Consider the following 22,984-nt stretch of genomic DNA (forward strand, 5'->3'; position numbering starts at 1 on the left):
TGCACACCTGAGAGATGTATAGATAGGATCTGGTCATGGTCCAACTCACAACAGAGAGAATGAACAGAAACTGTCAGAATCACTGGAGTATGATAAGAGTTCAGCTTGGTTTACAGTGTAATCAGGAACACCATTTTAGTAGAGGGAGGTTTAGCTAAGGCTAAAACACAGTTCTCTCCTGTATACTGTGAGGTTTTTTGTCCTCAGCATTGCTTTAAAACTTTGCTAAAATACCATTATGTTTATACTGTTGTCAACTTCTCTGCTCACTCTCTTTTTCTACAGGAATATTCCATTTTACTGAGATCTTCAGAGCAGCAGAGAGACTCATTGCTACAGAAGGCACAGAGGTGAGAAGCCACTCCTTGCTGTGATGCTACAACCCCACTTCCACTGCGCTCTGCTTTCAGGAGGAACCAGGGAAACAGTTCCCAGCATCAGTGGCACCCAGTCTTTATTTCTGCCTTGCACAAAGGGGCAGGGCAAGTAGGGCTCTAAGCTGCCAAAAGCCCACAGACAAGGAAAAAAGAAATGACAGCCAGCTCTAAATGGCATCTGCTCTCAGACCAAAAATCAAGAAGATAAAACAATCAGAAGCAAGGCTTGCTGAAAACACAGCTCCCAGTTCTCACTTTTTGAAGCTGAGTTTTGCTCCCGGAAACAGAGCTGAAGAGCAGTGTGCCATGCACACTCTGGTTACAGCATTGACTTTTCCCAGCCAGGCTACTACTGAGCACAGTGAGGTGAGGAGGTGGCTGTGGCCTGGGGACACTCACAGCTGCAGTGACCAGGGACAAACAGCTCCTCTGTACCAAAGCATGCAGGATGCCTGGGGCACAAGGAGGGAGGAGGAGTCCAGGCAGAGATGAGGTTTGTTGAGGGTGGTTGATTAGAGGGGGAGGCAGAGAGGAGAGCAGGCCCTAGTTTGGAAATGAGGTGTAGGGAGTAGGAAGCAGGGAGCAATGGGATGTTTGGGTGGACTACAGCTTTTAGGAAGAACAATTTTGCCTTGCATATTGCTTGGGGTAGCTGCCTCAAAACCAAGCTGATCCATGGGAGGCAGTGAGCCTGCTGATTGACAGACTTGAGAGCCTTATTCATTCTAAATCATCAGATAGCTGCAGATGTAGCTGAGAAGGAAGGACAGATGGACAAAGGCAGGCTGGGAAGCTGAGGGTGAGTTTTTGAATGTGGAGAGGCATCTTGTGGCTGAGTTGAGCATGGCTGTAGGCTGGGGAGCAGTGTTGCCAGCAGGACCTGGGGCAGCCTGGCTCGGCTTCACTCTGATGAAGCTCTCAACTCTTTCAACTCTTTGGAAGGGTAGATAACAGCAGGATGAGGAGAAATGTTTTTAAGTTGAGGGAGGGAAGATTTAGGTTGGATGTCAGGAGGGAGTTCTTTACTATAAGAGTGGTGAGGTGCTGGAACAGGCTGCCCAGAGAGGCTGTGGATGCCACATCCCTGGAGGTGTACAAGGCCAGGTTGGATGGGGCCCTAGGCAGCTTGGTTTAGTATTAAATGTGGAGGTTGGTGGCCCTGCCTGTTGCAGGGGGGTTGGAGATTCATGATCCTTGAGGTCTCTTCCAACCCTGGCCATTCTGTGATTCTGTGATTCTCCAGCTGATTTCCTTGCTTGGCTACTAAATAGCCCATATTTTTGCCTGGCTAGGCACAAAGAGGGAAAAAAAGGCAAAAACTCTCACAAAAACCAACCTCACAAAAACCAACCAGCCAGACCAAAGCTGAAGTCATTTAGCAGGCCAGTGGGGAAGCTTTGATGTTCCCAAACATCTTGGCATGGTCTATTCTTAATACTAATTTAGAACACCTAGCACTCTACATAGCTGGAATCTGTGTGCTGGGAGCAGGAGCTGTCCTGTGGCCTGTTCCAGCTTTCCTGGGATCTGGTGAAGGAGAGAGCATCAGTCATATCAAAGAGGTGTGAAAAGTTGCAAATAAAAAGTTTGGTGTATGGAACTGAAACTGAGCCATGGGGAACTTGCCACAAGAACTGTGCAGTGGCCCCTGGCTATTTAAAGCCCCACTTGTACCCACTGTGCAGCTGGGCACGGGGGGGGCTGCCTGTCTGCAGCTTGTGCTGCTGCACCATGGGACTGTGGTCCTGCTGCAGGGCATCCCACTGTCCACTGCACCCCATTGGAAGGCAGTTGCCTCTGTGTTTCACCACTGCAGCTTCCTCTGCAATGTGTCTCCAGTGCCTGCTTTCCCACAGAAAGACAGCTTTCCAACCTAGCCTGGTTTGGTTTTATGGTCCCAAACTCAAGCTTTACTGCTTTGAGATAATTCAAGCAATTCCCTTCCTTCCTTCATATTGTTCCCTTAAGGTATTTACAGGCAGAACACTCATCCCCACAGAGTTGTCCCTCTCCACTCCTTCTATCTACCACCTTGGGCTTCCTAAACCATCTGATGGTGCCCACAGAGCACCGCATGGTCCTGCAGCTCCTCTGGCCTCCCAGGGAGAGCAACCTCCATAAACACCCCATCCTGTGCAGGGCTGCCCCAAGCGCACTGAAGCTGACTGCATGGATGGAAGTGGGCAATGCTTTTTTAACTGATGTTGGTGACAGCACAGGGTGAGTGGGTAGGAAGAAGCAACGCTGGGGTGGCCACTGGGGGGGCTGCCCATCCCACAGCTCCATCTGCTTGCAACGATGCCAGCTGGTGAAATCGCACACATTATTGGCCAGATCTGACTTTCTGTGCCTTGGAAGCGGTCTCTGTGATTGTTGCGGGTTGTTTTCAATAGCTCTCAACTTACAAGGTCTTTTATTATTAAAAAAAATTAAAGTAGTTAAAATTTGGATTAAATTAAACCGAGCGGGCTTTGTTCTCCCCTGGAAGCTGTTTATGTAACATCTGTTTTGAATAACTTTAAAGCTCAGTGCATCCCGACCAAAATAAAATGGTGAAACCCCAATGCTTGCTGTGATGTTTCAGAAACATCAGCACGTGCACCCCTCTGCTCGGCGGCATCCCAAACACAGCCCCGGCGTTGGGCTGGGGCCAGCCTGTTCTGTGCAGCTGGCAGGGAGCAAGCAAAAGCATTCAGAGGCACCTTTACAAATGCCTGTATTTTTTTCTTCCTTTTTTTTTTTTTTTTTTTTTCTCTCTGATTAAAAATAAAGAAAAGCACTGTTAATTGCAGTGCTGGCATTAACGCGCGGTGCTCTGTCTGCCTCCCGCCTGCGCCCCGCTTTCCGCTGACCTCCTCCTCCTCCTCCTCCTCTTTATATATTCATGAAGCACAGGGACACAGCGGGTGGGGCGCGGATAAATAAAAGCTGAGTGAGCTGAGACTGCACACAGGAAGAGGAACTGTGCATGCGGCGACTCTCCAGGACACAGCCCGCTGCTCGTCTGGGCCCCGCCGGCTCGCCAGAGAGACGATAACCCCCCTGCAGGGTGCGAGGAGCGGAGAGCTGCCCTGCGTGAGTCGACCCAGGGACGAGGTGGTGACTCTGGGGATGGCTCCTGCTCTGGTTCAGAGCCAGGCCCACGGCGTGGCTGCTCGTGGGGCTGAGGAACCCCAGCGGGAGCAGGGCTGGAGGAGACACAGGGCCCCGTGTGTGTGTGCAGGGAGGTAATGGGGGACGCACACAGATCTGCTCCGAAATACTCAGCCTTCCCCCAGCCTGCTTTGGTGCGGAGGGATGGGTGCAGAGGGTCACCGGCGCCTGGCGCTGACGGATTATGTTGCAGCTGAGCTTTTTTGGGAAGGGCAGAGTTCTCCGAGTTCACATGTGCCTGCTGCCTGTGATCTCTTGCTACTTCCGTGGGCTCCCTCCCATTCTCTTTCCTTGAAGATTGCAAGGAAGGGCTGTTCCTCTGGGGCTACAGAGGGGTTTTCACCCGTAAATTAGCCCCTCCAATAAGGGTGCAGTGAGGCTTTCCCCCAGCTGCACGGAGCTAGCATCCAGTCAGCTCTGTGATTTGGTGCACCCAGTGTGATCACAGAAGTCCCTTGGGCACGCAGTCCCCAGCACCCCTTGTTCTGAGGGGTTCTGCACAGTTTACCAGCCAGCATCCCAACCTTACCTACACCCAGCTCCAGGTCTGGGCCTTCCCAACATCACAGGTCTGTGTGATGTGCTGCCTGATCCCAGAGTAGCCTCTCCTCTCCACTCTGAACACCGTCTTGCCACAAGCAAGCAGCATTGCTGGAAAACATGAATGCATCTCCTGTACATAGGGGACATCACTATCAGATGCTCCCCAGCACTAAGCATCCAATTAACTCACTTCTCCTGCAGGATGGACCAGCAGTCTCATGTCTCAGTGGGTTGCTGCTAAGATGTTGCCTCTGCCTTGTGCTAACACATTGACTTCTCCTTGTGCACCAGGTGCAGCTCCAAGATGAAGCCTCCATCTGGGCAAGGCATAAGGCTGGCGTGCCTTCTCAGCTTGGCTTCGCTCTGCCTTCCCACCCCGCTCTGGGAGAACAGAGACTCCCTCATGCAGGAGGAGAAAGCCAGACTGACAGGTGGCAATTTGGTGCTGAGCACCCAGGAGCAGCAGCTCAGCACGAAGCTCATCGGCCTCAAGAAGAAAGAGGTCGCAGCAGCCTTGAACACGGGGCAGTTCCCTCCTAGCATGCACTTCTTTCGGGCAAAAAGCCTCATTGAACAGAGTGCAGTGTTCAGCATCCTGAAGCGCATGCCAAAAGGTAGGCTTGGGCTTAACAATTGCTCATCGTACTCATCCTCTTCTTGCCTTTTGCTCTCTGTGCCAGAGCTGGGAAAGAGCGTGGGATGTAGCAGAGCTTTAATCACAGATGGGCTTCCCAGTGCTGGGAATAGTGCTGGCAGGCTGGTGCGAGGAGCCCTGCCTCTCAGCTGGGGGCAGGGAGAGGAAGAGGTGGCTAGATTGCATGAATGCTCATTTCCAGCAATTGTAGCATTCACCAATAACTTGCAATATGGATATTTCAGCCTTTCAAAGGCAAGGAAAGGGCAGAGGAAGTTAAGATGAAGACATCACAGACATCCATGTTCAACATGGTCCTTTATCCACACAGACACAATAGACTTGCTACCAATCAAACATGCTTAGTACTCTGGGTTACACTGAAAAGGGGGAGAAGATATTGCAGCCAAGTGGAAACATAAACCATTGATGCTGGGCAGCAGCAAGTCCAATGTCTCCACTTCTCTGAGCTGCAGACAGTTCAGTGGAGAGATCACAGTAATTGCTGGAGAAAGACCTTGACTCCAAGCTGGCTGCTTTCTCCCTTTGCAGCTCTCGTTCAGTAAGGAAGCATTGAACAAGGTACCTTCTTTAACTAAAGATAAGAGACAGTTGCAATGAAAGTTGCCCCTACCTCTACAGCTGTGAGAATGTTCACCATTCCAGAATGCCCCTTTTTAGATTTAGCATTCCGTGGCCTTGCTTATCTGGCTGCTTGAAAACAGGTTGGTGAATCACCTGGAAGGACTTGGCAGTCAGATTTGCTTTTCATTTGTCAGGCGGTGACACTGGTGCATGGATAAGAGCTGTCTGCTCACCACCCAGTGTCTCCCTCCCACTGTCCTGTGTCAGATGAGGCTGCTTGGCTTGCAGCATCCTGAGCAGTTGCTGCAAGAGATTGGGATGCCAGAGTTGCCTTCTCTTCATTGCTGAATTGAGAAGCAAGGAATAAAAAAGTGTTCCTCTTTTTGCCTCAAGTGGAGTCAATCTTTGAGACAAAGGGAGAATCAAAACAAAAATCTAACACTTTTCAACCTATGATATAGTAAAATATGTTCTCAATCTTTGCAGGAGCTGTGGGTTTTAGGCTCAAAGTCACATCCTTGTAATGAGTGCCTTGCCTGAGTGGACCTCAGCGTTGATCAGAACCCCTAGGAATTACTGTTGTTTCAAGCACTATTGCCATTCTTTTGTTCTTAACACAGGAAAAAGTGCAGCACTGTAAGAGGCAGGAGGATCTAGACAGCTGTGGCACATGTTCTGTTGCTCTGGTGAGAGCAGTAGCTGCAGATGCTCAGCATCTTAGCTTTCAGACCCTTTACAGTGAGGGATTATAGAGGCTATCTATATATTATAATCAGTTTACTACAGCTTAGAGTCTTGACATTTCAGTTTGTCCAATGTCACATGCATATTGGCCTTTGTTCCTGCTACTCATGTTCGCCTTCTACTCCTTAGGGCATCAAAGCTATTTAGATGATAACATCTCCCCTAGACTAATAGAGCATGTGTCTGTAAGACTTCAGCTTTAAATTCTTCCCCTTTACAAAGAGGAAGTTTATTTCAAGCATAAGAAGTCTCTGCAAAAAGAGATGTCACCAAAATAAATGGATGAGCTGTGGAAGGTGAGCATGCAGAAGCCTCCTGTGCCAGGAAGACTGGCAGTTGCCAACATGCTGCACAGTAGCAGAGCATGCCAAAAGGCCATGGTACTGGCCAGCAGCAGGTGCACAACACAAGCAAGCAGTTATTTGATAAGGGAAGTGCATCTGATGGCAGTTCCCCACGGTGTCACTGTCTATGATTTTGATGCATACCAGAGTTCCATAGAGATGAAGGAAGAGATGCAGACTAGATGCAAGGATTGAGGCTGGGAGTCACAAAGCTGAGATACAGAGGTTTTCTCCAGGCCTGTCTCTTGTCTAGCATGCTTTGTGAACTGCTGACTACTGCAAGAACTCCTCTTTCAGTCAGCAGAGCCCAAGCCATCTTTCAGAGAAGACAGCCTGAAAGAACACTTTCTGTCACAGTGGGGAAGCTCAGCTTCCTTTTGCTACCCCTGCATATCTAATGGGCAAACTCAAGCTCTCATGATGTTAAGCCTCCTTTCCTCTGCTCCCAGAACATCATCTTGTTCGGCTTGCTTTCCCTCTCCCCAGGTGCTGTCCTACACCTGCACGACTATGCCATGCTGAGCGTGGACTGGCTGGTGTACAATGCTACCTATCTCCCTGACTGCTACATCTGCTTCACCCACACGGGCACTGTTCGGTTTCACTTTTCCAAGCCTCACCCTCCTCATCCAGTGCCAGCCCAGTGTTCCCAGTGGGTTTTGCTGGAGACTTACCGAAAACAGCTGCGCAACGTGACTGAGTTCGACAACAGGTGAGCAAGCAGGAGGTGTGGGTGCTTCATGGTGCCATTGCATGGCCAGCAGCATTGTTCTGGACCAGTTTCCCCATTTAGTTGTTGCCCTGAAAGCAGGGGACTATATTTCAAGTTCTGTGTACATAACAAGCAAACGGCAAAGAACTTGAGGCATTAAGTAATGCAACAAGAAAGACATTGAAGCCCTGGAGTGTGTCCAAAGAAGGGCAATGAATCTGGTGAAGGGTCTAAAGCACAAGTTTTACAAGGAACAGCTGAAGGAAGAGGGATTGTTCAGTTTGGAGGAGGCTCAGAGGAAACCTTATGGCTCTCTACACCTCCCTAAAAGGAGGTTGTAGTGAGGTAGGTGTTGACCTCTTCTCACAGTTAACAGCAAGAGGATGAGAGGTAATGGCCTCAAGTTGCTTCAGTGGAGGTTCAGGTTGGATATTAGGAAAAACTGATTCTCAGAAAGAGGAGTGAAGCACAGGAACAGGCTGTCCAAGGAGGTGGTGGGATCACCATCCCTGGAGGTGTTCAACAAATACGTGGATTCGGTGTTGAGGGATGTGGTTAGTGAGCATGGTGATGATGGGTCAACAGTTGGACTTGATGATCTTAGAGATCTTTTCCAACCTTAACGATTCTATGATTCTAAGTACACTAAAATTAGAGGCTACTAACTTTGAAGTTCTCTGTTGCACCTCTACTTTGGTCTGTTGTACAGACAGATTGAAGTCAGTGGTTTAAGTTGCTTCATGTAACCTGCCCCAACCTCCGCCAGCACCTGCTGGATGTGCTTCCAGCAGGGAACAGGGTTCCATGGGGAAGGACCTCACCTCACTCATTAAGGTAACCATGAGGAGAGCAGACAGCTGAGAAAATCAGTCTTAAGATCCTCAAGAGGGATCTCAGGCACAGAGGCAAGCCACCTGCCCCCACAAAAGGGGTTAGGTCTCAACCAGGGCACTGGTTGAACCAATGAGCCCTACACATGGGTTCTGTGCCTGGTAGCACACCATCTGCTAGCAGAACTCTCTCCTCCAGGTCAGGTCTCCCATAGCCATCTGGGAGCTCACAGCCCAGCCCACTCCTCCAGGCATCACTCACCATTCAGCAAGAGCTCCCTCCCTGCTGTCAGCCTTTTATCAGGACCAGGTGTGAGCAGAGTGCCCAGCAGTCACCTCACATTTAATGACTTACAGGTGGGTGCGAATGGCCTGGCTCACCCTCCAGGCATGGTATCAGGAAGACCAAGCCTGATTTTCCCATGGGTCCTCATCTTGTGACAAAGCCCTGCTGAAAGGCCAAGGGGAGTGTGTGGTTCTACATTGTGTCTGGAGGCTGGATAGCATGCACTAAATAATGCATGAAGGCAGACACTGAGTGATGAGGACAAAAAGAAACACTAAGTTGTGAGATGGTCAAGGAGCACTACTGTCTGCTGGGCTCCATGAGTCTGCTGGGTTCTGTGGAAAAACGGTGTGTGGTTCAGTGTAATTGAAGACAGTATTGTGGAGCTGGCACACAAGGGGAAGATAGATGAAGGTGACATAGGTGACCGTAATTATGGCGCTTCCTGAGTGAAACTTCATGGTTTTGAACGTATGTGCACATGTGCTTCTAAATCAAGACCTCCTAGGTCCATACCCCTCTGTATGGAAGCCGTAGGACTCCATGCTGCAGCATGGGAAGGAGGTCAGGCTGGAGGGTGGGGAGCTGTCAGGTCAGCTCCTGTCCTACATAGGTCTTGGCACTTCCATAACGGAAGGAGAAGGCAGTGCTGGGCTTAGGACTCCCAACCTTCCACATCCTAAGGCTCTACTGTCCTGACTCACGGTGGACAAAATAAGATTGAGTGAGAAGTCACTTATTCACATCTTCCAAAGAGAAAACCTGTTACTCATTCCTCCAATTTCTTCTGGGAGTAATGAGGAAAGACCATGGGACCAGCACTCTTCAGCCCCACCAGGAGACACATAAATAATGTGCAAGAGATTAGATGTCAAAACAGCTCCACTTTTTTAAGCACAAGCTCTGGGTATCTCAGGCCCTTGTGTAGATCAACCCATAAGTTGTATTTGGGATTTAGTTGGATTTATGTAGCTTGATGCCTCCTCCTGGCAGAGGCTTTTGACTGTGGCATTCTCTACTGCAAAAGTCTCACAAAGGGCAGAAGGGGAAACCAAGGCAAAGACCAGTGAAGTGATTTTCCTCAGTAAATATGCGCTGCAGCCAAATACAAACATGGATCTCCTACATCCTGGGTGCTCAGACTTATACTGGTCTTTATTTCTTGCAAAATTGCAACGGAGTTACTGCACATAATGTGCAAATACTGGAACAACAGCCACACTGAGGCACATCCCCTCTTATTTTGATCATATCCCTGGGTACTAGTCTGAGGGTTAGGAATGCATTTGGCTGCCTGAAAATAGGTCTCTAGCCAGGAATTGGCCCCAGTCTGTTCTGCTTCTCAGTTCCTGGAAATCCTCCCAGCCTCTCGAACATGTGCATCCCAGGCTACCTCTCTTCCTGCACTTCTCTTTGCCCTTGAGCACTGACAAGCTGAGGGAAAGCAGATGTTGCAGGGAGGAACGGATGGATAGTTGGGTGCTTTCAAGGAGCTATCAAGTGAGCATGGCAGTTGGGAAAGGGTTCTCCTACAGGATAGCGTGGATCAGCAAATATGAAGGAACAGGGAAAATGTTTCCCAAAAGCCTGCACTGCACCTCTCTTACCTTCCCACATTCCTGGCCAGGAAGGCAAGAGGGTGGGAGGAAGCCACATAACATTTCTGCTGTTTGTTTTTTTTTTTTTTGTGTACATTTACAGATATATATCCACATATACATGTACATTTATATGTGTATTGGAAGTAAGTCTTTCTGTTTGCTTGCCTCAAAAGAAGGCTTTGTCATTCACATCCAAATCGCAAGTCTTATGGGCCAAGACCGGAGAATATCCTGTTACTGGGGTTAGCTTCCAAAATGATGCTGCTGGGAGAGTCAAGACACCACAGGTTAGGAGACAGAGAAAGGCAGGAAATTTTGCTTTGAGATTTAAAAGAATCCTCACTTATTTACTTGTCAATCAATTAGGATATATGAGAATGGCATTTTTCCCCTCAAAAAGCAACACAATCACCACAATCTCTAAAGGGAGGGCTGACAATGGGCATGCCCCCAGATATTTAAGGGAAGCGGCGCTGATATGCCAGATATTTGTGAAGCTCCCCCTGCCCGAGGGTGGGGGCCATGCCCCCAGGCACAGCTCCCTGTCACAAGGATGAAGTCATCTGCGAGCAAGCTGACACGCGGCTCGAGCTGCGGGAGAATCCCCTGGGCGCCAGCAGACCTCCATCACCTCCCCTCTGTGCCCTCCACTGCCTTATCTCAAGGAAAATAGGGCAGTAGACACACACAAAAAGTGTACACAAAACCCCACCAGAGAAACAAAGCACTCCACTCTCTGTACAAGTCTCCCCTTGGGGAGGAAAGAGGGGAAGAGAGAGAGACAGAAAGCGAATGAGCCACATGTGACAGATGTTAGCCACTCTATTTAATGCACCACTGGAAGACATTCAGATACTATGGCGAGGAGCGAGATATAATTACCCATGGAGGAGAGAAACAGAAGCAGGAAAAAGATGCTCTTTAAAAACAAGACAACACACCATTCACTTCTGCACTATATAGTTCAAAAATGCAAAACAGTTAAAAAAATAGCAAGAAAAGAGAAAAGCAAAAACATGGTCGAAAATGAATAATCCTGAGCTGATTGTTTTTGTTGTGCCCCTTTGGGCATACGCATTGCAATAGCATCGTTCACTGCCTGTATGACATGACATGGAAGGCTATTTGTAGTCTGCACCTGATCACTGGCTGGGGTCCATTCTGGAAAACAAGCAGAAGTGTCTTTATGAAGCTTTGCTTCATCTGCATGATCTCCTCATGGCAAAAAATTATCAGCCCAAACCCTTAGGAGATTATCGGGTTATCAAGGCTGCACCATAAATCTTCAACAGTTATAGGGATCAATAATCGGTCTCAAAGGAAAGGGGATTATAAAAAAAACGTTACTTGATTGATGTGCTTTTAGGAGCAGGGCGGTGTGAGGATTTATAGCCCAAGGCTGGGTAAACAACCTTGAGTCCATACAACTTGAGTTTAAAACAGGGCATGAGGTGGTGGGGAGCTGCCTTTGGCCAGGGCTGGGGTGATGACAGCAGGGAGCACTGCCACATCTGTTTTCCCAGAGGCTTGCCAAGGTGCCTGGCTGCATCTCTTCAAGCACACTCCCTCACTGGTAGCCAACGATAGGTGAGTGCCTTACAGATGCCCCAGTTCTGGGGTGATGCTCCAGCGTCCTTCCCTGAGCTGCAATGCCATAGCATCACAGAGCATCACCCCTGTGCCTCCCTGGGTGTGGCAGAGCTTCTCTGCCAAGTCACATTGCTTGCTGGACTTATCTGGGGATGATGTCAGTCTTGTGTGATAGTGCAGTAGAGATGCCACTCTAATGCATAGGAGGGCAAAGCTGAAGGTTCTCTGAATTTTTTGACTGGCTGGCATTTCAAAGCTCTTCCTCAGTGTGATCCAAATATCTTTTCTTATGTACAATTATGTTTCTGAAATAGTTCCCAGCAAAGAAATTAGCTGAGTGAAGAAGAAATGGAACTGCAGCTGCAGGAATAGGGCCCTGAGGGAGGGGAGAGGCAGCCAGCAGGCAGCTGCTGAGAAATCGGCTTCATTGTAAGGTTGGGAAGGAGGGATGAAAAAGGATGTCCCATGTCTTAGTTTATGATTCTGGTCCAGATCATGTTTGTGGGAGGGAGACTTCAAACACCAAACGTTATTAAAAAACAGTAACTGCTGTCAAGGGATGCCAGGTTTGTTTCAGTGGAGAGGAGGAAAAGATTTCTGGTTCTCAAACATTTCCTTTCTGCCCATAAAATCTGGCACATTTTGATAAGAAGAAGGTACTGGGGAAAGTTACAGGCTAGAAGTCACAATAATGGTGGTGTTGGCATCTCCAGGAAACTGCCCAGTGAACTGATAGAAAGGTGTCAAAATACTTGACATGCATTTAAGATGCCTGGGAGAATATATGGTCTGTGGGAGTAACACATTAGCTTACTTTGAGATGAAGAATAGTCCTGGGTGACAGAGTGCAATTCTTAGGATATAAAAAACATTATGCTTGCTTTTCTAAGTCTCATTACTCCAAGATAATAAAATCATAGAATCGTTGAATCGTAGAACCATCGAGTTATTTGAGTTGGAAGGGACCCCTAAAGGCCATCCGGTCCAACCCCCCTGCAGTGAACAGGGACACCCACAGGTACATCAGGTTGCTCAGAGCCCCGTCCAGCCTGACCTTGGGTGTCTCCAGGGATGGGGCACCCACCACCTCTCTGGGCAGCCTGTTCCAGTGCTTCACTGTCCTTACTGTAAAAAACCTTTTCCTTGTATCCAATCTAAATCTCTCCTCCTTTAGTTTGAAACTATTTCCCTTTGTCCTATCCGAACAGACTCTCCTAGAGTCTGTCCCTTTCTTTCTTCCAGCCCCCTTTAGATACTGAAAGGCTGCTCTTACATCTCCCTGGAGCCTCCTCCATGCTGAACAGCCCCAGCTTTCAGCCTGTCCTCATAGAGGAGGTATTCCATCCCTGGGATCATTTCTGTGTCCCTCCAGATGCGCTCCAACAGGTCCACATCTCTCCTGTACTGAGGACTCCGCATCTGGATGCAGTACTTTGGACAAGGCCTCAGCAATGCACAGCAGAGGGGCAGGATCACCTCCCTGACCTGCTGGCCTTGCTTCTTTCTGGATATTCCCTCAAAATGATGGGTACTTGAACGTCAAGTGTTACCCAGCTTAACACGTAGTGCATGAATTTTTATCTGTAACAAGGTAGAGATATTATCTGTATCAGCCATCAGAAGAGTTAAAACAGCTGGAAAAGAAAAAAAAAGAGATCTGAATGTCTCCTAGTTGTATCATTTGCTAGACCTATATGCCTTGTGGTATTCTCAGTCTTCAGGTTAGGAATTGGGCCTCTGCTGCAGCAAGAGCTGCTTTGCTTCTTCCCTTGGTCCTCCTCTATGAACACATCCCTCTTTTTGCAGGCTGAAAGCCAGCTGACTTCCCCCCTCTCCTGATTCTTCCTCTTCCCTTTCCCCTTTTCTGCAGCTTGCTGAGAAACTTGACGCTGGTGACGGATGCCCCGGAGCTGGCCTACCCTTCCCAGGCTTTCATTTGGAAAAGGTTTGAAGAAGTCTTTCTCATCGCTTCTGGACTTATCTGCTATGCACCTGTGTTCAAGGCCTATTTCTACCAGGGGCTGCTGGAGCTTTATGAGGATAACATACAGTATGTTGAGATAAGAGCTATCCTGCCTGCGGTATGTATTTTTTGGCTTCTCTAATATTCCTTTAAGTTTTTATTTCTTCAAAACTTTCCTCAAGCCCTAGCTTGAATTTAGTTCTTGGATGTTTGCATACCTGGCCTTGTCAGGACGCTGGAGGAGCTTTATCATATTCAAAGGTCTTTGCAGGAGATTTGCATGCTTGAGGGCTTGGAGACGAGAGACACTTTGTTCTTAATGGTTAAGGAAGATACTGATTGTGGCAACAGTACAAACTGCCTTGTACCATCTGACTGGAGCTGTGTCTGATCTTGCTGGTTTGGAAAATGCTTAGTCTGTGCCAGAATCACCTGTTCTGGAATACCTTCCCACCTGCAGCAGAAACTTATTCTGGAACAGCTGCATTGTTTTAAATTTATGGCTTATTTCAGAATGACTTATCTGAGCAGGATACTGCACCAACTGCAAAATGTAGCTTTACTCTGCAGACAACCTAAAATTCTGGGTAGGAGATGCTCCTTGCATTGCTGCTAGTGCTGAAGTCTGCTGGTGACATGTCAGACTTCCTCCTGAGCGCCATCCAGCAGTCCCATGTTGTCTGACACCTTCCCAGCACCCTGAGCCCACCGTGGCTGCAGCAGATCCCCCAGCTCAGTGGCTGTTTCCATTTCCCAGACACATATTCCATCCAGCTCTTTAAGCACAGTGCGAGGGGGAGAGCAAGGCAGCTGTATGCCTGGGGACCCTCATCCATGCTGGGGCAGTGGCACCCACGCTGCAGGAGCTCGCCTTGCAACAAAACCTGCCAGGAGCGATCACTGAAGTAAAGTAAATGAAAGCTGGGATTTAGTGTGAAACAGCAAACGCTGCAGAAAAGCCCCCCAGCAGTATTTGCAAGTTCAGCTGTGCAAAGTCTCAGCTTTCCGTGAGTAGTGGCAGTGGAAATGTCACTATGATATCTGCAGCCACCCGGGTGTTGGCAAGGAGATGGCAGGAGGTGATGTGGCACCGGGCTCAGTGGTGGGCAACGCAAAGCAGCAGCACGGAGGGCTGAGTGTGGGGAAGCTTGGTTCTTGTATCTCATACTGGGGAGAAAGGCTGTCCTTTTTTTCTTGTAATAAAACCTCCCCTCTGATTCCTGTTTGCCATGTGGCCCACAGGTGTATGAGCTCGACGGCACTCGGCACAACAAGTCCTGGTCGGTGGCAGCGTACCAGGAGGTGAGCAGGCGGTTTGTGCAGGAGCATCCCGATTTCCTCGGAGCAAAAGTTATCTTCACGGCACACAGGTAGAAAATGAGAGCTATCCAAGCAGGGCTTTTCCAGGGGTGGGCTGGAAATGCTGCCGTCACTGAGCAATGCCACACCTGTGGGTCTCCCCTGGGGATGAGAGGATTGAGCTACGGGAAGGCTTTCACATAGTCGTGCCATCCCTGTGGAGCTGAGCAGGGACAGCAGTGCCCGAGTATGGGCACAGGGCACAGCAGAGGTCCTCAGAGGACCCTGTGAGTGCTGTTCCCTGGCAGCCTACATACGCTATGTTTGTGCTGCTGCTCACAGGCAGGCACGAGGCTGTTCTCCAAGTCAGCCAGATGCCACAAAGTCACGTGAGGTGATCCTGAGCAAACACAACATATCACTTAGTGGCATTTACTCACTCTGTCTCAGCACGATGCAGTTTCCAGTTCAGAGCAGCTTGTCTCTGGCCAGTGTGGATATGAACAGAGCCCTTCTGGAAAACATGCTTTGATGTGTAAGTCCAGCAGGGCTGGGGGAAAGCTAGATTTAAAACTACTGAAATAAAGCTGCTGTCCCAACTCCCAGTAGAATGGTAGAAAGGCAACAACAACAACAACAAAATCCTTTTTTTCTCCATGCTGAAGTGTTCCTTTCTTGGTGTAAGAGAAAAGCCAGCGAGTGTTAGCCAGGCATGCCTCACCTCAAGTGACAGAATTGTCTAGCCAGGCATTTCCTGGTTGTTCAGAGGTTTCCTTTCAGAATATCAATTTTCTACTGCTGCTACTCAGGAGATCTGAAGCTGGCTGTCAGATTCAGAAGCAACTTTGCATTTTGGAAATAACCCTGAGGGTCCCAGTTCACAGTTGAGACAACTCCAAAGAAGGCAGGCCTGTGGATGTGAGCCTGCTCATTGCCTTCTCTCTTGTGCTTTTTAGGATGCTGAATATTTCCCAGATTAAAGAAGCCATCATCACCGCTATGGAACTCAGAGCCCACTTCCCAGATACTCTGGCAGGCTTCGACTTGGTAACTGAATTTCTTCTGTGGCTTTGAGTTAACCCCTAGAGGTGCAATGTAACTATGTGTAAGTATGGCATGTGTTATACCAGAACCAGATCCTCTGCCACTGTATTGAAATCAGTGTAAACAAGTCAAAAATCCTCTAGCTAAGGATATTGTTGGCAGTAATTGACCAAAAAGACCAAAAAACAAAAAAAACCAAACCCTGAAAGAATCAGCCCCATAGCTCCCACTCAGAGCACAGCATAGTACTTTTGGTGCAGTTGGCACCACACGGTGCTTTCCTGCTGTAGGACCCACCATCTTCCAGAGCATGTTCAAAAACACTGCGTTTTTTTCTGCTCCCCAGGTTGGCAATGAGGATGAAGGTCATTCTTTATGGGAGTTTAAGGATGTCCTGACCATCCCATATTCCCGGGGGGTCAACCTGCCTTACTTCTTCCATGCTGGAGAGACAGGTAAGCATGAGGACTCAAGGCCTGTTACTGCTTACAGAGGTAGGAGGTGAAGTCTCACAAAGGAGAGAAGTAGCAAGCCTGGCTGTATCAAGATGGTGGGGGTATGTGCTGTGTTTTCCCCGTGCTTCCCACACCAGATTGTGGCTGTAGCATTCCTACATGGGGCCTCCAATACCTGTGTAGGCATCATGTTGGTCAGCATCTCTGTCCTGTGTGTAATGTGTAATCACTCTGCAAGAGCTACTACTGCTGCTGGTCCTAATACATTGTTCAGTCAATATGGGTAGTATTTATCCAAACTATGCATTACAGTTATGTCTGACTACTGCATTGCACTTTTAAATGTTGACATCTACAGTGAAAATATCTAAATCTCAACTAGTTACCCTGGGTTCCCTTCGTATCCACAATGTTAAGGTGCACTGCGTCTCATCCTAATACAGTCATTCCCTAGAAATCAGTACTTATCTCTCTCGACTGTGAGCAGAGACCAACACGATTAGCTTAGGTGTAAGAGAAATACTGTGGACATTTACTGCCAGGTGAGATGAGTGGCTCTCTTGATGCTGAGCAGTGCCATGTGCCATGGGCAGATTTGAATTCCCATTTCACTGAAAATGCAAAGTTGGAACGCAGAGCATGAGCAATCCCCTCATCTTGCAACCAAGGCATGCATTAAGAAAACCATCTAGCAGTTTGAGAAGATGCATTTCCTTGTAGCACTGCAGTGATTCTTGCCTATCTCTGTTCAGACTGGCAGGGCACCTCTGTAGACAACAATGTACTGGATGCTCTGATACTGAATACTAGCCGGATTGGCCATGGACTTGCCCTCACCAAACACCCAATAGCCAAAAATTTGTCTCTGAAGAGGGATATTCCTGTAGAAGTCTGTCCCATCTCCAACCAGGTATGTTGGTAAAAGCTTAGGTCTGAGGGCTGGGTCATTGGAATGGTATCTGCCAGAGCAGTGAGGTGCAACTGGGAACTGGAGGCAGACAGATATTTTGTTGTACACAGGTTGGCTCAGTTTCCTTTGTACTGCATTACACTACAGTCTGCTATATAGATGTGTGCTGCATGAGTATACAGCTTGCGACACCAGTTAGCTCAAAATCATTTAAATTCATATCCAGGGAAACCTGGAAAGGCAGTGGTGGAGATGAGGCTCAGAGCCAGGGGAGTGCCTAAAGAGACACAACGGAAAATTCATTAAAGCTAGGAGGGCTGGAAGGTGAGAAGCCAAGACAGCAACTGGAAGTACTTTTGGTTTGGTAGAATTCATAGCAGGCGAACTCTTTTGCTACACATTATTATTTTTCACTCAGAGTGTGGTGGAGCACTGGAACAGGTTGCCCAAGGAGGTTGTGGATGCCCCATCCCTGGAGACATTCAAGGCCAGGTTGGATGTGGCTCTGGGCAGCCTGGTCTGGTGGTTGGCGACTCTGTCCTTGGCAGAGGGGTTGAAACTAGATGATCATTATGGTCCTTTTCAACTCAGGCCATTCTCTGATTCTATGATTAGCATGATGCACATTGTCCCCTGGGCACAGCAGGATGGATGCTCAGAACAGAGATGCTTTGGTGGGCCTTGAGGGAGAGGACCCTGACACCAACTCCAGGTGCCCCAGGGTAAGTGCCAGGGAAAAAGTGTAACCAAAAGACTGCTCCTGAAATGCTCACATTTAAGTTATATTAAATAAACAGATGTTATTCACACTGCTAGTCTTGACTTGAGGCGATTAATTTAAGAAACCAATCTCCTCATGCGGTCAGCGGAGAAAAGTAGGCTCCTCCAGCAGCAATTCAGAGCACAATGCTTAATATATTTTGAATAGCCCTCAGGCTTCTCCCCAGTGTCTGCCTGCTTACCTAAGCAGCTACACCAGGTACCTGGTGTGATGGGTGTAAACATGGCTACACCATAACCTGACGTGGTGCTGTCTTCCCACCAAGGTGCTGCTGTTGGTGTCTGACTTGCGGAGCCATCCCGCAGCCAGCCTAATGGCTGAAGGACACCCTGTTGTGGTCAGCCCTGATGATCCCTCTATCTTTGGGGCAAAGGGTGTCTCCTATGACTTCTACGAGCTGTTCATGGCCATTGGAGGGATGAATGCTGACTTGAGGACCTTAAAACAACTTGCGCTCAACTCCATAAAGTAAGTTTCTCATCTCTCTCATCTAGGCATAGCAATGCTGAGGAACATCATTTTGCTCTCAGAAAAGCCATCTCATTTGGGTTTTGGTTACAATCTCCTCTGCCACATGAACTAAGCTTCTATTTATCCAAAGCCTCCTTTGCATGTCTCCTTCAGGAGGAGAACACAGGGACCCCCTGTCTGTGCCCTTAAGTGCTTTCTCTGTTCCAGTGTCTCAAGTTTTTTTTTCTTTTTCCATCCTTTGCGAAGTTTCCTCCAATGTCTGGTTCTGGGTAGGGGAGAGGCATTAGGTCCTTGGACCATTTGCCTATGTCTGTTTGAATCTGACTTGTCCTGACATTTGCCACTGGGGAAACACAGGAAAACAATTAACCAGCTTGCAGTTTGGCTGCATTTAACCACTTTTTCTGTTTACCCAGACAGCTATGAATGTCCCAAAATAGTTTGACTATGGTGCACAGGGCCTTTCTCCGCATTCCTAGAATTTTGTTTGCTTGCCAAATCCCACGCCAGTCCCAAATCCCTGCATGGCCAGGAAGACAACAAACATTCCTACTGATTTGGATCAACTCCAAGGGGCAGCAGCAGAGCTTTCTGTCCTGTATGAGGCACTGGATGCTGCTCAGTAAGCCCTCAGCTAACGGAGGTTGAGCTGAGGTGTGTTCTCACGGTGCAGCACTCAGTAGCTGCTGAAATGGCTGGGACACAGTGTTTCACTGAACAGTATGGGTATGTCCCCATAGGGTTAATCTGTTGCTGCTTCCTGCCTTTTCATTGCGGTCACTGATCTTGGAATAGCTGCCTCCTTGACTCCTGTCTGATACAGGCTTCTCAACTCCTTGCAGATACAGTGCCATGCTACTGGATGAGAAAGCCAAGGCCAGAGAGGTCTGGCAGAAGAAATGGGACCAATTTGTGGCTGATCTCACTGATAGCTCGTTGATGGAGTTTTAGAAGGGAAGAGATCTGTCTCGGAAGGCATTTGGCAAGCCAGAGAAAGCCAACCTTGCTGCTGGGAGGCAGCCTGCTTCTTCCATGTGACTTGAGCAGATGAAGGAACCTCTACGTCTCAGCCAGCCATGGGCAATGTGGTTAAGCTGAGCTTAATGCTAGGAATGAGCTGTGCTATCCTGGAGAAGTCAAGGGCCAGAGGTGAAACGAAGCAGCGAGCCTCTGTAACAATACCAGCACAGCATGCCACTCAAAATAGTCAAAATAATTGTAAGTTGCCGATGACCAAATCCTGACATCCTTATTTAGAAAAAGCTTGCCTTCCAATTAGACTTAGTGGATCATTGCCAACATGAGGATCCCTGAATTTTGCCTTACTGTTACAAAATGCAGACCTTGTCCAGAAACAGCTAAGACAAACATCCAGCCACTTGGGCCACTGACCTTCGGAGAGCAAGGACTGAAAATGACTCTTGTTATGTTAAACCCTGGGCCTGCTGCCAAAATAGCACTGCTGGGTTGAAGTACCAGTCGTAGGTTTGATGTCTGCTATTTCAGGACCTACCATGGCTGGAAACAAGCGGATGGAACCACACAAATGTTCCCAGACTGTGTAAGCTTGGTTGCACAGAGATCAGAAGGACAAAAAGAGGTGCCTCATTTGCCCATGGTTGTTTTCCTTTCTCTTCCCTGCAGAATCCTTTCCTGTTTTCTGGTCACAGGAAAGCTAAACACTTTTCACCTGAGAAAACCCACCCTGGCTTCCCAGATCCTGTTTGACTAAACACTCATCCTGCCCTTCAAGGTATTAACATAGGCTCTGAATTTATAGGAAGTGCCTTTTGATATCAAGAGGTTCCACTACTGGCCTTCATTGCCTTATTCAGCCCATTCACCTTGGTGATATTCACCTTGATGAGAACCAATCTCATACTGTGCATATCCAATAGGTTCACTTGGAGTTTTGCAGTTGCCAGTATTTTCACTAAAAGTTATTACAACAGCTACACAGCAAATTGTGCCTAGGCAAGTGGACTCCCTTAGTTAACAAGCTCAAAAATATCATGGAAAGAACTAGTTTCATGGAGATTAAAAAAATCTTCATCAGGATGCTAAATAAATCCAGCAAAATCCGTGAGTACACGGAACAAGGAACAAGCCAGGATCAACCAGCATCTCTCTGGCATTAGTACAATTGCCCCGGTTTACAGCAGCCAAGGGAAATCTTACAAATGTTCCTTCTGAAAGGTGCCTCCTCCTCAGAGCCCAAGATTGAGTGGAACTGCTGTTTCTTGATCTGACCAGCTTGGGCAAACTGGCTCCCTTTAAGCTAATAATCCTGCTAATTGTCTCAAGCTGCCTGGTCGTTGTTTATTTCCACTAACCTTGGTTAAAACACCTTATCAGGAGACAAATATACTCACTACAGAAGCAGATCAAGCTGTGCAGCCCACATATCCCTTGCGTGCTCAACGTTGAGAGGCCCACATGCTTCTGTCTAGTAATCCAAGGCAAAACCAACAAAAAGTCACTGCAAATGGAAGGCAGCTGGATTGCAGAAGCCAGCGAGGCAAGCCACTGAAAGCAGAAGTAGAAGCCGGTCAGACACCACATGCAGTGGGTGGGCTCTGTGCTGGGTTCTGCTGGGCCTTTCCAACCAGCTGTCTTCAGCTCCAGATCTGCCCGCATGACCCACACCTTCCTCTTGTCCCCCACAGCCAATCTTCGCTGTTCAGCCTTCTGTGGGCCTCACTGCACACCTATCCATGGGATGAGCTTTATACTGGAAGAGGAGTTACTGTAGAAGCACCTTTCCTCCTTTTCCTCCTCCATGGGTATAGCATGCAGAGCTCAGTCTGAAGTTCCCAATGCAGGCATTCCTTTCAGACCCGTAACAACTACTGCCTGGGAAAATGTTTAATGTCTAATCCTGCTGAAGAAAGCTGTTGCAAACAGGTAGGATGTCTGCTCACCAGTGACCTAAAGCCAAGTTCCTCTGAGTCCCCTCAAAATTCAACCTTTGCTGTATGGGAAGGGAGGAAGTATTTATTCTCTATGAGTTTCTTCCTCCAGGGCAAGCCTCACTGCTGACCAAATGAAGCTAATAGCAGATATCAGGAGCCACCAGTGAGTGACACTGTTTGGGATTACAGCATAGAAATCACTGGGGAGTTCAAATTGTGCAGGTCTGAGGTGGTCTTCAGACAAAGCCCTCAGAAAGGTGAACCTTGACTGTACAGGCCTACGTTCTGACTTGTGATCTCCTGCTGCTGAAGGTGTCCATCTGAGGGTTGGTGAGATGGCAGACACTTTCCTATCCTAATCAGGTATGTTTAAATGTGAACCTGAACTGAACTTCTGACTCCAGAGTATAGCCTTCCCTGTACCTCCTTCTGAACAGGGCATTGCCTATGTGGGACCTTCCCAGGAGTCCCCTTGGAAGATGAGCTATAAGTGTTTTCAGAGCTGCAGAGTTAGACAGGAGGAGGGCTGCCCTGATTTACAGCTGGCAACCAACTCTTTTAGAGCATGCTTTATTTCAGAGAAGGATCCTAACAGAAAAATCTAGACTGCATCCCCACCTCTCCAGCTCCAGGTGTACAAAAAGGAGGGATTAAGGCTGAACCGCTGCAGTTGAGAAAGTGGAATCTATTCCACTTAAGACAGCTTCAAGGCTTAGGGTAAACTTGCCTATGGGGCTTGGCTGGGACTTGGCTTTTAACATTCACAACAACATTTTAAGTGTTTTGCTGCCAGTTTGTTTCTGTACAATTAGTACTTAGATCCCTGATCACATTTAATGTACATCATATGTAATGCTCTCATGCACATTTCCTTCTGAGCACAGTATTCATTTAAATCTTTAAACCCATTCCCAGTACTTCTCTCTTTAACAAATGAACCAACAAAAACAGAGCTGAGGATACCAGTATTTTATGCAAAGTTTTCTTCTGGAATGTGCAGCACAAGGGGGATGTTCCACGTCACTCAGAAGAGTACAATTGTGAGACTGAAATGCCCTCTCAGCATGGTGCAAAGGGCAGTCTGACCCACAGGGCTAGTATGTTGGAGCTGAGCCTGGGTTGCCCTCCCAGTCCCTCTTCCCCACTGCACACAGTAGCTGCATCCAGCTCTGGGTCATGGTTTCCAAGGAATATCACCTGATGGACATGATCTTCCTGTCTCACCTCTCCTCCCATTACAGCTTGTACCATCTCTGCAGTGGCCACAGCACAGCAAGTAAAAGGAACTACTGCAGGTCATTTCACCCACTTCTAGCATGATTTTAACAGAGGAAAACAAGAAGGGTAAACACTCTGTGACCAGCCCATTTCTTTCAAAGTTGACAAGTGCTTTCTGGAGCATCAGCTAACTGTGTGGTACAGCCATGGCCTCTTTTCCCCAGTGCCAATAAAGGTGAGCATGGGAAGAAAGGGCCAGCTAGAGAACCTGAGACATGAGTGGCGCTGGAGTGAACAGGGCTGGAGGCAGCAGTGAGAGTGGTAGGAGGCTGTGCTGCACAAAGCTAGAGCTGATGGGGAAGAAGGAGCCCCCTTTCATGTTCATATGGGTTCAGGAGCAAGGAAAGAGAGCAGAAAGTCCTGAGATTTTTCTGTACTGGCTACCTCAAGCTGTCACAGGCACACATCAAACCTTATGCCTGCTCTCTCCCTCACCAGTTGCTCCCTGTGGCCTCTTCAGGCTTGATTTGTG

At 48.2% G+C, this 22,984-nt stretch overlaps 1 protein-coding gene across 2 annotated transcripts; it reads left to right on the plus strand.

Moving 5' to 3' along the window:
* The first annotated feature begins 3,339 nt into the window (after nucleotides 1-3,339).
* Nucleotides 3,340-22,006, plus strand: ADA2 (adenosine deaminase 2). 2 transcript variants are annotated; one of them, XM_042809379.1, is made up of 10 exons: nucleotides 3,340-3,473; nucleotides 4,365-4,687; nucleotides 6,867-7,092; nucleotides 13,270-13,480; nucleotides 14,605-14,732; nucleotides 15,618-15,708; nucleotides 16,052-16,160; nucleotides 16,913-17,070; nucleotides 18,117-18,319; nucleotides 19,165-22,006. In XM_042809379.1, the coding sequence occupies exons 2-10, from the start codon at nucleotides 4,378-4,380 to the stop codon at nucleotides 19,271-19,273; spliced, it is 1,545 nt and encodes a 514-aa protein (XP_042665313.1). In that variant the 5' UTR covers nucleotides 3,340-3,473; nucleotides 4,365-4,377; the 3' UTR covers nucleotides 19,274-22,006. The 2 variants fall into 2 exon arrangements, with proteins under 2 accessions (XP_042665313.1, XP_042665312.1); XM_042809378.1 differs by having other exon boundaries at nucleotides 3,340-3,452.
* Nucleotides 22,007-22,984: the final 978 nt, after the last annotated feature.

The sequence above is a fragment of the Centrocercus urophasianus genome, unplaced genomic scaffold (assembly GCF_019232065.1).
Source record: "Centrocercus urophasianus isolate 14NV4802_14NV808 unplaced genomic scaffold, USGS_Curo_1.0 seq_1183, whole genome shotgun sequence".
In the NCBI taxonomy this organism is placed as follows: Eukaryota; Metazoa; Chordata; class Aves; order Galliformes; family Phasianidae; genus Centrocercus; species Centrocercus urophasianus.